Genomic DNA, 17701 nt, shown 5'->3' with positions numbered 1-17701 from the left:
CTATATGTTTTCTTTAGAGTAATCTGCATTCAGGGACCAGAGAGAGAGTATAAGAAGAAAGCCTTTTGTCTTATGAGTTTATGAGTGTCCTCTGTAAAAAGAAAGAGAGAGAGAGTATGTGTGAAAGAGAGAGAGATAGAAATGTGAATTCACTTCTTTGGTTTTTTTGATTACTTTTGGTAATGTTATTTTGGGGTTTTTATGATTTTTTACAAACTTTGGTTATTAACTTCTTGTTATATGCATATATGAGATATAAATAGTTTCCCCCTCTACATATGATACCTTTTTTAACTGATATTTTCTCTTCCTTTTTATTTTTATTTTTCTCTTCCTTTTTCTTTTTATTTCCATATACTCCAATGTAAATTTTGCTTGTTTATCTTTGTTTCCCTAGTTATTGCATCAACTCTTCAAAATTATTGCTGAAGCCATGCTACAATATTTTTTGTGTACTTTCCTCTTTGTACTTTATTTCTTAAGTCTTATGTCTAAGTTTTTAGTACATTTTGAGCTAATTTTTGTGTATGGTGTGAGGAGCAGTCATTTCACGTTTTTATTAATGAATGTTCAGTTTCCCCAGCATTGTCTATGGCCATACTACCCTGGCACCCAATCTGGATTGTCTCCCCAGTAGTATGTCTTGAAGAGACTTTTCTTCTACATTATACATGCCTGTATTATCCTGTATCACAAGCAACCAGATTTGTATGGTCTATTTTTCTGAGTTTTTTTTATAAATTTATTTATTTATTTTTAATTAGTGAATCACCGTGAGGGCACATTTACAGATTTATACACTTTTGTGCTTATGCTTCCCTCATACAAAGTTCGGGAACCCATCCCTTCACCAGTGCCCATTCTCCACCACCAGTAAACCCAGCATCCCTCCCACCCTCCCCAATCCCATCTCCCCCCACCCCACCCTGCCACTGTGGCAGGGCATTCCCTTCTATTCTCTCTCTCTAATTAGCTGTTGTGGTTTGCAATAAAGGTGTTGAGTGGCCACTGTGCTCAGTCTCTAGCCCTCATTCAGCCCACAACTCCCTTCCCCCACATGGCCTTCGACTACAATGTAGTTGGTGATCCCTTCTCTGAGTTGCCCTTTCCCCAGAATGTGAGGCTAGCCTCCAAGCCATGGAGTCAACCTCCTGGTACTTGTTTCTACAATTCTTGGGTGTTAGTCTCCCACTCTGTTATTCTATATACCATAGATGAGTGCAATCTTTCTATGTCTCTCTTTCTGACTCATTTCACTCAGCATGAAACTTTTCATGCCGATCCACTTAAGTACAAAATTCATGACCTCCTTTTTTCTGACAGCTGCATAGTATTCCATTGTATAGATGTACCAAAGTTTCCTCAACCAGTCATCCGTTCTAGGGCATTCGGGTTTTTTCCAGATTCTGGCTATTGTAAACAGTGCTGCGATGAACATACATGTGCAGATGTTGTTTCAATTGTACTTTTTTACCTCTCTGGGATATATTCCCAGCAGTGGTATTGCTGGGTCAAATGGGAGCTCAATATCTAATTTTTTGAGAATCGTCCATATTGTTTTCCAGAAGGGCTGAACCAGTCGGCATTCCCACTAGCAGTGTAGAAGGGTCCCTTTCTCCCCACATCCTCTCCAACAGCGGTTGCTTTTGTTCTTTTGGATGTGTGCTAGTCTCTGTGGTGTGAGGTGGTATCTCGTGGTTGTTTTGATCTGCATCTCTCTGATGATTAGTGATGTAGAGCACTTTTTCATGTGCCTTTTGGCCATTCGTATTTCTTCCTTGGTAAAGTTTCTGTTCATTTCTTTGCCCCATTTTTGGATGGGGTTGGATGTTTTCTTCTTGTGGAGTTCAATCAGTGACTTGCATATCCTTGATATCAACCCCTTATCGCATGGGTATTGGGTGAATATCCTTTCCATTGGTCTACGGCTCTGCCTTTGTTCCAGTATCATGCTGTTTTAATTGTTACTGCTTTGTAGTAAAGTTTGAGGGTGGGAAGGGTGATGTCTCCCATCGTCTTTTTCCCAAGAATTGTTTTAGCTATTCTTGGACTTTTGTTGTGCCATATGAATTTTAGGATTGCTTGATCCGTTTCTTTGAAGAATGCCATGGGTATCCATATAGGGATCACGTTGAATCTGTATAATGCTTTGGGGAGTATTGCCATTTTGACAATATTGATTCTCCCTATCCATGAGCAAGGTATATGTTTCCATTTTCTCATGTCCTCTTTTATTTCATGGAGTAGCATTTTATAGTTTTCTTTGTAGAGGTCTTTTACATCCTTGGTTAGGCTGATTCCAAGGTACTTGATTTTCTGGGGCACGATTGTGAATGGGATTGCTTTTTTTGTGTCCCTTTCCTCTGCCTCATTGTTTGTATATAGGAAAGCCATGGATTTGGGGGTATTGATTTTGTAGCCTGCAACTTTACTGGATAAGTCTATTGTTTCTAAGAATTTCTTAGTAGAGGCTTTGGGCTCCTCTAGATATAGTATCATATCATCTGCAAATAGTGAGAGTTTGATTTCTTCCTTTCCTATCTGGATGCCCTTAATCTCTTTTTCTTGTCTAACAGCTATTGCAAGTACTTCCAGTACTATATTGAAGAGAAGTGGTGAGAGTGGGCATCCTTGTCTTGTTCTTGATCTTAGAGGAAAGGCCCTTAGTTTTTCTCCATTGTGGATAATGCTTGTCGTAGGCTTGTGGTAGATGGCTTCGACTATCTTGAGGAAAGTTCCTCCAAAATCCATTTTGGTGAGAGTTTTCATTATGAACGGATGTTGAATCTTGTCAAATGCTTTCTCTGCATCTATTGATATGATCATATGGTTTTTATCTTTACTTTTGTTGATATGATGGATTATGTTGATTGATTTCCGAATGTTAAACCATCCCTGCATCCCCGGGATGAATCCCACTTGGTCATGGTGTATGATCTTCTTGATGAGTTGTTGGATCCTATTTGCTAGTATTTTGTTGAGGATCTTCGCATCGGTGTTCATCAGGGATATTGGTCTATAATTTTCTTTCTTAGTGGTGTCTTTGTTTGCTTTTGGTATTAGGGCGATGTGTGCTTCATAGAAACTGTTTGGGAGAGTTCCTGTTTTTTTCAATTTCCTGGAAAAGCTTGAGGAAAATTGGCAACAGGTCTTCTTGGAATGTTTGAAAGAATTCGCCAGTGAATCCATCTGGGCCTGGGCTTTTGTTTTGGGGGAGATTTTTTATTACAGTTTCAATTTCCTTAACATTAATGGGTCTATTCAAGTATTCCAAGTCTTCTTTGTTCAGACTTGGGAGATTGTAGGAGTCAAGGAATTCATCCATTTCTTTTAGGTTCTCTTGTTTTGTGGCATATAGACCTTCAAAGTAGTCTCTAATGATCTTTTGAATCTCACTGGTTTCTGTTATGATGTCCCCCTTTTCATTTCTGATTCGATTTATTAGGGTTCTCTCTCTCTCTTTCTTTGTGAGTCTTGCTAGTGGTTTATCAATCTTATTTATTTTCTCGAAGAACCAGCTCTTTGTTTCATTGATCTTTCGGATTGTCTTTTTGGTTTCGATGTCATTAATTTCTGCTCTAATTTTTATTATTTCTTTCCTTCGGTTTGGTTTGGGTTCCTTTTTCTGGTCCTTTTCTAAGGTCTTGAGCTGTGAAGTCAAGTTCTCTATGTGGGCCCTTTCTTCCCTCCTGAGGAATGCTTGGAGAGCTATAAATTTTCCCCTTAACACAGCTTTAGCTGCGTCCCATAGGTTTTGATAACTCGTGTCCTCATTTTCATTTGTTTTTAAGTATTTCTTGATTTCTTCTTTGATTTCCTTTCTGAACCACTCATTGTTCAGCATTGAGTTGTTTAGTTTCCAGGTGTTTGATTTTGTTCTCCGTGTCGGTGTGTGGTTGGCTTCTATCTTCCGCGCTTCGTGGTCTGAAAAGATGGTTGATACAATTTCTGTTTTTCTGATTCTGTTGAGGTATGTTCTGGGGCCCAGTACATGATCTATTTTGGAAAATGTTCCGTGTGCACTGGAAAAGAATGTGTATTCTTTCTTTTGTGCGTGTAAAGCCCTGTATAGGTCTATTAGGCCTCTCTCTTCCATTTCTTCTTTCAGAGTCAGTGTTTCCTTGCTGAGTTTTGTTCTTGTTGATCTATCCAGAGGTGATAGGGGGATATTGAAGTCTCCAACTACTATTGTGCTGTTAGTGATGTCCTCTTTGAGGTCTGTAAGGAGTTGTTTTAAGTATTTAGCCGGTCGTTCATTGGGTGCGTATATGTTTGAGTGTGATTTCCTCCTGTTGTACATATCCCTTGATGAATAGAAAGTGGCCTTTGCTGTCCCTTCTAATCTTTTTCAACCTGAAATCTATATTGTCGGATACTAGGATGGCCACTCCAGCTTTTTTAAGGGATTTGTTCGCTTGCAGGATTGTTTTCCATCCTTTGACTTTGAGTCTGTGTTTACTCTGTTTGTTCAGGTGTGTTTCTTGTAAACAGCAGAATGTTGGGTTTAATTTCCGGATCCATTTTGCCACTCTGTGTCTCTTGATAGGTGCATTTAGGCCATTGACATTGAGAGAGATTATTGTGATGGGGTTTTGTGTCATCTTTCTGTGGGGTTAGTTGTTCTTATGGGGTTCCTCCTTAGCTTACAGTAGCCCCTTTAGACCTTCTTTTAAGTTTGGTTTTGAGTCTATGAAGTTCCTGAGCTGTTGTTTGTCCGAGAAATAGTGTATGTTTCCTTCGAGTTTGAGTGAGAGTTTAGCCGGATAAAGTATTCTTGGTGAGGCATTCATTTCGTTGAGTTTTTTCACTATGTCCCACCATTGTCTTCGGGCTCGGAGAGTTTCCTCTGACAGGTCTGCTGTAAATCTGAGGGGTGCTCCTTTGTATGTGATTTCCCTCTTTGACCTTGCTGCTTGTAGAATTGTGTCTCTATCTACAGCATCCGCCATTCTGACTATGATATGCCTTGGAGTCTTTTTATTTGGGTCTCTTTTTGCTGGCACTCTTCAGACTTCTTGTATCTGGATGCCTGCCTTCTCCAGCTCTGGGAATTTCTTAGTAATGATGTCTTTGACTATGTTTTTTCATTGGGGTTCCTTCCTTGTGGTTCTGGTACTCCAATGATTCTTATGTTGTTCCTCTTGAAGTCATCCCCCAGGGCTCTGATTCGCTCTATAGCCATTTTGAGGTCTTTCGCCATGATTTGTTGTTGTCTGTAAGCTTTCTGCAGCTCATCCTCAAGGTTGCTGATTCTGTCTTCGGCTGTAGTCATTCTACTGTTGAGGGCATCTACTGTGATTTTTAATTCATCTACCGTTTCCTTTATTTGTGTGACTTCCGTTCGTAGGTTTGAAATTTCTGCTCTCATTTCTTCCTGCATTTTTTTTGGTAGATCGTTCCAGTGCTTCATTCATCTCCTCCCTTAATTTATTGGACGTCTGTTCCATGGTTGCTTGGAGTAGGTCGACTCTCCTCCAGATTACCTCTCTGAATTGTTTATCTGAGAGGTCGTAGATGTTGGGAGCCTCTTTTGACGTTTCTAGTATCTTTTCTTCTCCCTCTCTTCCTGGAGGGGATTTTCGCTGCTTCTTCATATTGTTATGGATGTATAGGATTGGAACTTTGTAGGTGTTTATTCCTACTACCTCTTGCTGAGAGAAGGAGGGGCTCTGTTTGTGCTATTGCTGATGGCAGCTTTATTCCTATTCTAGAGTTCTTCCTTACACTCAGGTTTTTCTTCCTGATTGATGTGGGGGCTTTAATGAAGACTTAAGGCTAAGTTCTCTTTACAAAGGCTTTGCTAAGCTTCCCTTATTCACTGATAATTTTTCTAAACTTAGAGCTAATAGGCTAGTTCGAATAAGTGATTGAGATATGTTAAAGCAATTTTCAAAGCAAGAAGACTATATTTAATGTGCTAAAGCGCTCTGGCAGGAGACCACGCCCCTTTAGGCCACGCCCCCGTTTCTTCCTTGCAGGGGCTCCTGGGATGTGGGTCACCCGGGTTGGAGGGAGCCAGCCGGACGGGAAAGCTGGGGTGGTTGGCGGTGGCAAGGGTCCGATCTGAGTTTTTTTTTTATTCAATTTGAGTATGTGTTGTGGTGTGTGTGTGTGTGTGTTGTGTACGCATGCGTGCATTTGCATGGCCTTCAGGATCTTTTGTGAGTCCTACAAATTTTATTTGTTATTTTCTTAGAAAAATGCGATTGGAGAAATGTGCCTCATCTCCCAGAGTGAAAGTGTCGTTTGCCCCATCGGAGCTTCACCAGCCCCTCCCTCAGGAGACCGTTGCAGCCCCTGCTCCTCGGTAACCAGGTGCGACCAAAAGGTGGTGATCGAAAATGCGGATATGTCTGAGGAGATGCAACAGGACTCGGTGAGGTGCGCGACTCAGGCGCTGGAGAAATACAACAACGAGATGGATATCGCGGCCCACATTAAAAAGGAGTTTGACAAGAAGTACAATCCCACCTGGCACTGCATCGTGGGAAGGAACTTCGGTAGTTATGTGACACACAAAAAATACCACTGCATCCTCTTCAACCTGGGCAAGATGACTATTCTGCTGTTCAAGTTTGGTTAGAGCATGAACTGTGCCGCGCCCAGTGATCCATCCAAAATGAGGGCTGTAGCCTAAATCCCAAATAACCAGAAACTGAAATCTTCAGCCTTGCCTAAGAGAACACCTCAATCTCTGAACCTTTATCGTGTTGTTTTGTACAGGGCTTATTCTCTGTACTGATTTGTTATGGTTATAAAACAATCAGCAACTCAGCTTACATTTGTATTTATTTTCTATTTCACACCTCTCTGCAAATGTTTTTTCTCCTTAGTGATCATTCCTTTCAAAATTAAATCTGTTGGAGAAGTGTGAAAAAATGGGATTTTAACTATAATAGAGATTGCAGATAATCTTTCAATTACTTTGAGCAAGATATCCAGTAAATCAATGTTTTGGGATCTCCGACTATATCTCAGTCTGATCTAATGGGGATCCCAAGAGGAAAAATGACATTGCTAAGGATTTCCCACTCAGAGCTTGGACTTCTCAGTCCCTGTGTCAGTCAGTTAGGAGTTTCAGATCCCATGAGGAGATACACATTTTGTTTTTCTGTCCAGACGGTCAAGAAAAATCTTTGGAAGGAAAATGCAGATATGATACGTCACAGGTAAAGATGTCAAAACGAAGCTGGTAGTGGGTATCTGATTCTGTCATCAATAGAGAATAAGATCCTTGAGACAGCGTATACTGCTTCCCAAACTTTCATGCACTCACCAGGGTCATCTGGGTCGTCTATGTTTCGTTCTCTCCAGGGCTGAAGTTTGAATTCAGGACCGCACACTTTTCAGGCATGTAGTCTACCCTGACCCATATCTCTGGCCCTGCCTAGTCTTTGTCAATACATACATCCCTCTCCATATCTCTCTATGGCTGTCTCATTTGTTCTTCGTGTCTTAGAACCTCTTCAAAGAAGCATTCTGTATTCTTTATACTTAAATTACATCTAATTTCCACTAAGTGACGAGCCTCTGGCCCATTTAATCTATTAATTTTTTGTGTGGATTACTGCCTATTTATATGTTTAATATCTCTCTATTGAATGGACCTAAAATTTACAATTATTAAAACCACTTGTGTCAAGAATTCTAGGACTAAAGATGTAGCCTGCATCTTTAGTCATTTTTCCTCTTGGGATCCCCATTAGATCAGACTGAGACTGAGATGTAGCCTGCATCTTTAGTCCTAGAATTCTTGACACAAGTGGTTTTAATATCTATATATGTTTATTAGCAATGAATGAATGGGGAAAATTCATAAAGTTTCTGTAGAGAAATAATTTTTTTTTCAATTGTTTGAGCATATTGGATGTGGACATGGGGGTCAATCCACAGAGGAGGAAACTTCTCAGCTATAATTTCTTCTCTTCTTTCTTCTTTTCAGTGAAGCAAGGTAGTTTTCTGTTTAAACTTACAGAAAGATGTGTGTGTGAGAGAGAGAGGGTAAATGTGTTGAGGGAAAACATGGGCTTGATGAGCAAGCATAGCTATAATTTCTTGGGATGTTTCTCATCCTCACCTTTCTTTTCCTCGAGGATTCCTTTTTTGTTTGGGGGGCCACATCTGGCAATGCACAGGGTTTATCCTGACTCTAAACTCAGGGATCACTCCTGGAGAGCTTGGGGGACCAAATGGGGTTCCAGATCTACCCCAGGTGGTGATGTGCAAGGCAAGCATATGTGCTAGCCTTGCATTCCCATCAAGGACTCATTTAATTGGTTATTCTTATTAAAATTATCCCACAATTCTCTGAATCCCTTACAAAATTTTTATTCTTTGTTTCTTCTCTACTTTTTTGATGGGTTCCTGTATCTTATTTTCCAGAACATTGATTTGTTCCTTGATATTTGTCACTCAACTGCTGGAAGTTCACTTATTTCAATTCACTTCCCACCTTGTCTAATAGTTTATCTTGCTTTATTGGAAATCTTTGCTTTCTTTGCTTTTGTTTTCCTTAATTCATTGACACTTACCATTGTTACTTTGAGGAAATTGTCACTGTTAACAATTTTCAATTCAGAGATAATGAGCAAAACACCTTGTGCTTGCTTGGGAACATTCTGAGCTTTTGTCTTCACTCAATGATTTGGGTAGGCTCTTAATCTTCTTAATTTGTGTGCCCATGCTGCGAGATTTAGGGGTGAGATTCTGGTATTTTTCTGTCTAGAATAGCAAGTCAAAGATTCACTTGCATCCACATTTCCACAGGAATCTTGTGGGGCAAGATTTGTGCAGCAACCAGCCACTGCCAAGACCCTGCTGTCCTCAGAGGCAATGACTCTTCCCCTTCACAATTCCAGGGTCTCACCCGACGCTGTTTCCTCATGCCTTGAGTTTACACACTTGTACATATCTGAGCCAGGCTTGCTTATTTCTTGCATAAAACTTGCTCTGAGTCTTACTGAATCCTTGATGCAGAACTACTGAGGTCGGGTGGGGGGCGGGGAGGGGTGGGAATATGGTCTTTGTTGCTTTGTAGTCACTGTAAACAAGCAGCTGAGCTGTCTGCACACCATTACTCTCAGAATGTTGGTGGTGCCCTATCTACCTGGGGCCACAGCTGTATGCTCCACTACAAATAATGGCCTGAGACCAATGGCCCAGATCCACCTCTCCTCTCGGCCTTGTGATGAAATTGATGCATAAATATGTGGGAGAATTTTCTGCCCTCTGTTTTGTTCCCGCTGGACCTAACTGGTAAGTCAGCTTTACCTTCTTCCATCCTTGGGCCCATCTCTTGAGCTAATTACTGTTCTGAACTGCCTCACATGAAACATGCCCAGAGCCATTTACTGTTTGCTGCTATGCACTTCCACTGTACATAAAACATACAATAGTTTAGCCATGTTTCTGCTTTATTAAATTTTGTACTTGTCTGAATAGGCTAGTTGCATAAATAAAGATGAACTTTACTGTCACTGTCAAAAAAAAAATTTTGTACTTGTCTGATTGACAGGCACCTTTCTCCTCCACCTTGCTCATCCGGTGCCTGGAGGTTTTTTCAGTTCTATAACAGAACTGGAGGTTATGTCATTATTTACAATTATATTACGACAATGTATTTACAATTAAATACACTGCACTATCATGTGGTACCTGCTTTCAACACCTAAGCATCGCAGGCACAGATATTCTGCATGGACTCAGAAGTCAGACCCTTTATGATAAGCAGTGTTCAGTACAGACTTAATTTAAGGAAATCACATCATTGAAATCAAGTGGTACCCTGAGCATCCTTCTGATCCATTTGTCAATGCCATATGTTGATATGTTTTCAGACACCAAAATTTCCCAGAGGATCCAGTAAGGAATATAGATGACTGAGAGGTCGATAAGGAGACAGTAATGCACATCCCCAAGGGACCCTGGTGGGAGTCATCGTATTAGAAATCCATCAATGTCGACAAATAGGGTCTCAGTGGTGCCTGAACAGCAATGAACTTACACTGTACACCTGAAACCTTGGTTCCATTCCCTCCCGTGGGTTCCCTTACCTTACATCCCTGGAGGAGTGTTTATAGAGAATTGCCACACATGCCATTCTCCATGAAGTTCAAATGTTCCTACACTAACCTTTGTTTTTGTTTCTCTACAGGATACAAAAGACACCTTGAGCAGGTGAGTGGCCTATAACATGAGTGTGGGTAGGGGAGGGGCATGGGCATAGAGACATGGATGGAAGGAGCCACTGAAGGAATCTCTGATCTCTGCTTATTCTAGGAACTCAACCATCTATGAAGAAACTCTAAAGGATGTTTCTTTGGGGGTGAATGTTGTGTAGAGTGTCTCTCCACTTTACTTCAGTGTGAGAAATATTTTAAAGCACTATCAAGGCATGTTGATTTGAGAAGCTTCGTGAATATTTTCTTTAACTCTCAGTGTAATGGAAGAAACATAGGTAATTGTTATGGAACGTACTGCAAGAGATGTAAGAACTTTGACCCAGTAACACCTTTCACTAATCCCAAAGATGACTTTTTTCTTTCTCTGATTCTCTTTAATCATTGTTTTCTGTATTTCTCTAATCTCTTATAAAAGCCAAAAGTTATGGAAAGAGAAAGATTTTTAAAAATTGAGGACTAACCTAAGGACTGGAGAAGAAGCTCACTGGCTGAGAGCAAGCCTCTTGTTCAGAATTTCCAGGTAGTGCCAACACTAAAGGGGAGACAGCCTGGCATCCTGGGCTGGGGCCTTGCATTGATCAGCTGGTCCAGTTGCTCTGAAGCGACCGGGCCCCCTACACCTGCTTGAAGTCCCTACCTCAAAATTCTGCCTTAGCACTGATGTGCACTTTCACGTGTATGATTTTATTGTTATTCAATTTTGCAGATGTTCATATTATGATCGAATAACTCTTTTCTTTCTCAATATATAAAATTTAAATTTACCTCTCAATGATTTGTCTTTAAGATCATTGTCTTAGGGTCAAAGAAAGCAGTGTGGATAGCACAATTTATTTAATTTTTTTAAAAAAAATATGCATTCATTTGGGTTTTTAAAAAATAAATTATGAAGTGATATTTGACTGTCTCTTTGGCTTCTCCCTGGTTTTATGTTCAATGATCACTCCTGGTAGTGCTCAGTGAACCAGGTACAGGGTATCAAACCCAGTACAGCCCAGTTTGAGGCAAGCATCTTACTCACTCTTGTATCTCTCTGGCACTATTTAAGATTTTTAACTTTCTTCACATTGACACTTTGGATTTTTCTCACATAGCAAAACAAATAGGCCTGAACTCTTTGTTTTCAAAATAGTTTTGTTTTCAACTATCTTGAAAGCCAAATAGATTAGTTTTCCAAAATACATTCTCTAAATTTTGTTCAAACCAAATGGCCCTGCTCAGGACCAAACAGCAACCAGCTGACAGAATAGCAACATTCTGGGAGTCAGTGATCCCTCGGCCTCATCACGGAAGTCAGGACTCTGGTTCACCTGGCCCCAGAGGCTCCCAGGCTCCCATGCTTCCTCACATGAACCCCACGGATGACAAAGGCCAGACCAGTCCCACAGACCCCTGCTCCCTTTTCCCACCCAAGACAAGGTAAAATCCCACTTAGCCTTTCCCAGAGTACCACTCTACCTGAGCCTCACAAGAGACTTGTGGGGGCTATCTGGAAGCACACCCCAACAAACTTCCTTTATTTCTTCACTTTACTCATCTCTGTCCCTCCTGTGCCTTGTGAGACCTACAACCTACCACCTTCCATGTCAGACTTTCTTTTTGATCCTACCTGAGTTGACTTCTGAGAGCCCCTGATCAAGTGAGTGAAAGCGGGAACAACTATGACTAGAGAATGTCACAAAGTGATAGACTTAGGAAAATATACTGTATCACTGTACCACTGTCATCCCGTTGTCCGTCGATTTACTCAAGTGGGCACCAATAACATCTCTATTCTTCCCAGCCCTGAGATTTTAGCAGCCTCTCCTTACTCATCTTTCCCAATGATTGGAGGCTCTTTCAGGGTCAGGGGAATGAGACCTATTTTTTTTTAAGTTTTATTTTATTGAATCACTGTGAAAAAAGTTAACTTTTTTAACTAAGCACCAACAGGAGTGATCTCCTGGGCACTGCCGCCTGTGACCCAAAATGCAAAAAAAATAAATAAAATAAATTAACCGAACTTATAACCAGATAAGTGACCTTGCAGACAAGACTGCTACTTGGAGTGCTCCAGTTCGCCATCTGGTGGCGTTTTCCCAGTACAGCTCTTTTCCAAACATCATTGTCTCTTAATTCATGGTGACTCAATATATGTATATTTTTATAGCTAAGATGTTAAATGAAGCTCTGGATAGTATAACCCAAAAATAAAATTAAATTCAACTCCTAGAAACAGTATATTTTCAAATTATCAGGTTACAAAATTAATATATAAAAATACATGGCTTTCCTATATACAAATAATGAATCAGAAGAAAGATACTTAAAAAACAATCCTGTCCACAACTGTTCCTCAGAAAATCAAGTCCCTCAGAATCAGCTGAACTAAAGAGCTGAAAGAGTTATGCAAAGAAACCTACAAAACACTTCTTCAAGAAACAAAAGATGACATGAGGAAATAGAGACACATCCCCTGCTCCTGGATTTGGAGGGTTAACATTGTTAAGAGTCCGGAGTCGACCACCCCTCAAAGACAGAGAACAGAGCTGATACTGCAAATCACATAGCGAGGTTTATTGTTCTAGCTAGGTGGGGTCCAAGTATCTGCCCAGCTCAGCGGGCTTCAACAAGGACCTGAAGCACTAAATTCAGCGAGTTCTGATACTTTTTTTGGCTTGCAACATCCAGCCCACTCCCTAACATTCTGGAGACGTTATGGAGATGTAATCTATGACAAAAGCATCTGGGTTTTCTGCTTTTCTTGTTCCTGGAAGAAGCCTAGGCAAAGCCTGTCATGGAAGTTCTCTGGCTAATGGGTCCTAACAAAAGCACCAAAATGGCAATACTCTCCAAAGCATTGTACAGATTTTATGTAATCTGGACTTATTAGGATACCCACGGCGTTTTCAAATAAAATACTCCTGAAATTCATATGGAAAAATAACCCTATGAATAGCTAAGCAATTCCTGGGAAAAAGAAGGGAGGCATCACCTTCCCCAACTTCAAAATGTATGACAAAGAGGTAGTAATAAAAACAGCATGGCATTGGAATAATTACAGACCCTCAGATCCATGGAACGGAGATGAATATCCTGACATATACCTCACATATTATCATATTGTCTTTGATAAAGAACCGAGAAATATTAAGTGGAACAAGAAAACCCTCTTCAACAAGTGGTGCTGGGAAGACTCAGCAAGTACATGAGAAAAAACTATGTTAGTCCTTGTTCTAACACCACGTACAAAAGTCAAATCAAAGTGGATTAAAGACCTTAATATCAGACCTGAATCCATAAGGCACATAGAGGAAAACATAGAGAGAACTCTCCATGCCATTGAACCTAAAGACATCTTAAAGGATGAAACACCATTGACCAAACAAATGGAAACAAAGATAAATCAATGGGACTACATTAAACTAAGAAGCCTTCTGCACTTCAGAGGAAACTGTGAGCAAGATACAAGGAGTGCACATGGAATATAAAAACTTATTAAGGGTGAATATAAATTGCTTATCAAAAGAGAGCTGACTCACAAGCAGGAGGTTTGAACTTGAGTAAGTAAAGGCATATATAAAAACCCAGACTGGGGCAGTGTGCACCAGCCCAGGTGCCACGAGGCACAGCACAAGAGACTAAAAACGCAACAGGGGGAAAGCTTGGACACTCAGGATTTGGGAGTGTAGGCACCCCACATCTGGCTCAGGGATTTGGGGAGTAAACAAAGTCTACTTGGAAAAGAACCGGGGGAGAAGACCAGCAATTGCCTTCAGGGGCTGGACAGGGGGTGGGAGCGCGAGGGGGCCGGAGCTCGAGGGGCCGGGAGAATTTCACGTCACCAACCTAACTTGGGAAACTGCAAGGGACCACCTTCAACTGCAGGAAGGCCAGATGGATCATGGGAGAATCCACAGGAGGAAGAGGAAGGGGAATGTGGCAGGGAGGGGGCAACAGCCCCTTCCCTTCTGTGCACAGGAAGGCAGCCAGGGCACCAGGTACTGGCAGTGACCTTACAAGGACAGCACAGTTTTTGCAGCTCAGAGATCATCCACCTGCCCCCACCCAGTTACTCATTGTGCTCCCTGGCTGGTGTGGGGCCACTCTCAGGCCCCGAGTGGGAGGACACCTTGGCGGCCTGGGGCCCTGCCTCCTCCTTGGTGTCTCCGCCTGCCCCCTTGGCCTGGGGTTCCTGGCACTCAGGGGTGGCAGCAGCATTCCTCCCTTCTTGGGCAGAACCTTCCTCGCTGCAGGCACCCATCTCCCCCTGCTCCTGCTCCGCCTTGGTGGGCGAGGAGGCCGAGGAATCACCCCCACCCTCCTTCTGATTTCTCTTGAAGGAGCAGCCGCTCAATTGGAAAGGCTTCTTGAAAGAGAATTTCTTCTTCTTCTTAGGGGTTTCCTTGGGGATGGCGTCGTCCTTGGCCTCAGGGCCCTGGCTAGCGGGTGCGGGCTCGATAGCATCAGCAGTGGCCCTGGCTGTCCTCCGTTCCGTTCACGGGGGGGGGGGAGCGACTCCCCTTCACCTTTGAGGGATAAGTCTCCATTGCTTTTTTTTTTTTAATTCTTTTATTGATTCACCATGTGGAAAGTTACAAAGCTTTCAGGTTTAAGTCTCAGTTATACAATGCTCAAACACCCATCCCTTCACCAGTGCACATATTCCACCACCAAGAATCACAATATACCTCCCCCCTTCCCCCCACCTCCCCAGGCCCCCGCCCCGCATGTGTAACTAGTAAATTTCACTTTACTTTCACTTTACTTTGATTACATTCAATATTTCAACAAAAAAAATCACTATTATTGATTTGGAGTTTCTCCCCCCTAAAGTCGATCTGCTGAAAAGAAAGCATTTGGTAATTTGTTTTCCATTGCTGAGAATGAAGAGATATGAGGTCAGGAGGCCGCACTAGCAACAGCATAGTTTTGGATTTCTGTATTTTAGTATTTTAGTAACTAAGTCCAGAGAAATGTCTGCCAGGAATCGCAACATTGTAAGCTTGTTCCATTGCTTTTCACGTGGCCACTCTCCTGTCCGTTGGCTTTCGCGAGAGAGGAGCCTGCTACCTTCTCGGCGGTCACGTCTCCCCAGGGAGCCTTGGAGCTCTAGCTGCCGGTGGTGGTGGGGGGCGGCGGGGGGCGGTCTGCAGGGAAAGGTTCGGCTGGGTAGGCCTGGCCACGGAGGGGTGGGGCTCGTGCTGGAGGGGAAGGGGTGTGGGGGAGACCAGGCTGAGCCCCCGCTCTGCGCCCGAGTGCAGCTTTGCTTTCTTGTTCTCTTCACCTTTTGCTTTCACTTTCAGAAGACTCCTTGTCTCCTCTTTCTGAGTCTGATGTGAGGCCAATGAAGGCTCCACAGCCACCCAGGGACTCAGTGGAGGGAAAGGCCTTTCCCCCCAGGTCAGAGTGCCCCTGAGAGGAAGTAAATGGTTTTTGATTAAAGTTCCTACAGGAACCTAAAGATCCACCCTGGGTCCCTTATTGTCTCACCTCACTGAAAAGAATTTCAGTAGACAAGCAGTGATGTAAAAACAGATTTTATTTGAAGGGTCTGGGCAGGGAAAGGAGGGAGGGTGAGAAGGATAGTCACATGCTCAAGGGAGAATGAGGGCTTCCCCAGAAATATAGAGTCTCTTGTATCACTTGTAGTCCCGTTGATTTTCAATTTGCTAGAGCGGGCGCCAGTAATGTCTCCATTTGTCCCTGTCTCGAGCTAGTGCAGCCCAATGATACCTGCTCACTCCAGGAACAGGAAGATCCTCAAATCGTTCATTCAGAGATTTGATGAAGAAGTCTGACCATCTAGTTGGTGGGCTGCCACGAGGTCTTCTGACATCCCGTGGAAGCCAGTCGGTAACAGCTCTAGTCCAGCGGTTGTCTCTGAATCGCATTACATGACCAGCCCATCTGATCTTTGATGCTTTGGCAAACGAGACAGCATCCCTGATTTTTGACCGTCAATGGAGGTCAGAATTCCGGATTCTTTCTCTCACTTGAGTGAGATGTGATACTCCTAGCATAGCTCTTTTGATTCCTCTTTGGGATACCCTAATAGCATTCTCATCCTGTCTGTGTAGGGCCCAGATCTCTGAGGCATATGTTAGTGCAGGAAGAATGGTGGAATCGAAAAGATGTGCCTGGAGTCAGAGGTTCTTTTTTCTCTTAACCACCTCTTCGACGCTCTTGAATGCATTCCATGCTGCTCTCTTCCTCCTGTGCAGTTCTGGCACCAAGTCATTCCTCATGTTGATTTCTCGACCCAGGTACACATAGCTGCTGCATTTGGAGATGTTCGTTCCATTGAGAGCAAATGGAGCTTCAGGAACCAGTTCATTTTTCATGAACATAGTCTTGTTGAGATTCAGCTGCAAACCGACCTTTCCACACTCATGGTCGAAGTTGGCCAGCATTTGTGCCACTTGACTAATGTTTGGTGTTATGAGAACGATGTCATCAGCGAAGTGAAGGTGGTGTAATTGCCAATGTCTATCTTCACTCCCATTCCTTCCCATTCCAGTCATCGCATGATGTTCTCAAGGGCAGTACTGAAGAGTTTCGGTGAAATGGTATCACCCTGCTGCACCCGTCTCTTTACATCAATTTCACCTGTCACCGAAAGAGAGTCCCTATACACATCCAAACATTAGATATGGAGGCATGAAAGTACACATCTCCACATGGGCACAAATAGCGTGTGGACTCAGACAGCCTATGCGAACCCTTCCTTTGTTCAAGGTGGCTTTTATGGGAGTTAAGGATCCAGTGCAGACATGACTTTTCTCCAGGAATCCAACAAACACCACCTAATTCCAATATCAGTTAAAGAGAAATTAACTTGGTAGTGTTGATGTCACAGAATGGGAGTCTCACCCTCCCTCCATGAGTTTCTCTTTTTTGTTTCAACTTTTGCGAAGAAGCCTGTCCTTCTCTCACTCTCTCTAGTCCCAGGTCCAAAATATTTCAGAAATACAATGGAATATTTGATTTTGTCTAATGTGTCACCACAGACTCATGCAGATAGTAAACAATTGAAATGCAGTTAGTGGAATGAAGGAAATAAATATTACATTTTCTTTTATTTTCAATTAAACTAGGTTTAAGAGACCATGTGGGATTGTGAGCACCATTTTAAAATACAGCAACATGAAATGAATCTTCTTAATTCTAATCTATGTCTCTCTCTGAGAGATTTCAAGTTCAGAGGAGGTACAGAAACTCAAGTGAGGTGCACTTCTGACACACTGGGAATTTCTGGTTGCTTCATCTCTGCCTCTTGACCCAACATTGCAGCTTTTTAGGAAAAGACATGGTTCCAACTACAGTTACCAAGAAGTTGAGGGAGGAAGCTACCTGCCCCACCTGCCTGGAGCTGATAACTGAGCCCATGAGCATTTACTGTGGGCACAGCTACTGCAGCCTGTGCATAACAGTTCTTACTGGGAACCGAAGCTCTGAAACATCATCTTTGGAGTCATTTCATTGTCGCCAGTGTCAGAAACCTTTTAAAAGTGATAGTCTCAAAACAAACAAACAAACAA

The 17701-nt window shown here is 42.3% G+C and overlaps 1 protein-coding gene and 1 pseudogene across 1 annotated transcript; one reads left to right on the top strand and one right to left on the bottom strand.

Moving 5' to 3' along the window:
• The first annotated feature begins 6322 nt into the window (after positions 1–6322).
• Positions 6323–6583, top strand: LOC129402570 (dynein light chain 1, cytoplasmic-like). The gene has a single exon (XM_055129601.1). The coding sequence runs from the start codon at positions 6350–6352 to the stop codon at positions 6581–6583; it is 234 nt and encodes a 77-aa protein (XP_054985576.1). The 5' UTR covers positions 6323–6349.
• Positions 6584–14232: 7649 nt separating this feature from the next.
• On the bottom strand, positions 14233–17471 carry LOC129402543 (MARCKS-related protein-like; annotated as a pseudogene).
• Positions 17472–17701: the final 230 nt, after the last annotated feature.

The sequence above is a fragment of the Sorex araneus genome, chromosome 2 (genome assembly GCF_027595985.1).
Source record: "Sorex araneus isolate mSorAra2 chromosome 2, mSorAra2.pri, whole genome shotgun sequence".
Classification (NCBI taxonomy): Eukaryota; Metazoa; Chordata; class Mammalia; order Eulipotyphla; family Soricidae; genus Sorex; species Sorex araneus.
Note: the sequence above shows the minus strand (reverse complement) of the source record. Positions and strands in the feature narration are given on the sequence as shown.

Excerpts from the sequence above, each read along its gene's own strand:
- LOC129402570 (XM_055129601.1), top strand. The coding sequence starts at position 6,350 with ATGTCTGAGGAGATGCAACAGGACTCGGTGAGGTGCGCGACTCAGGCG.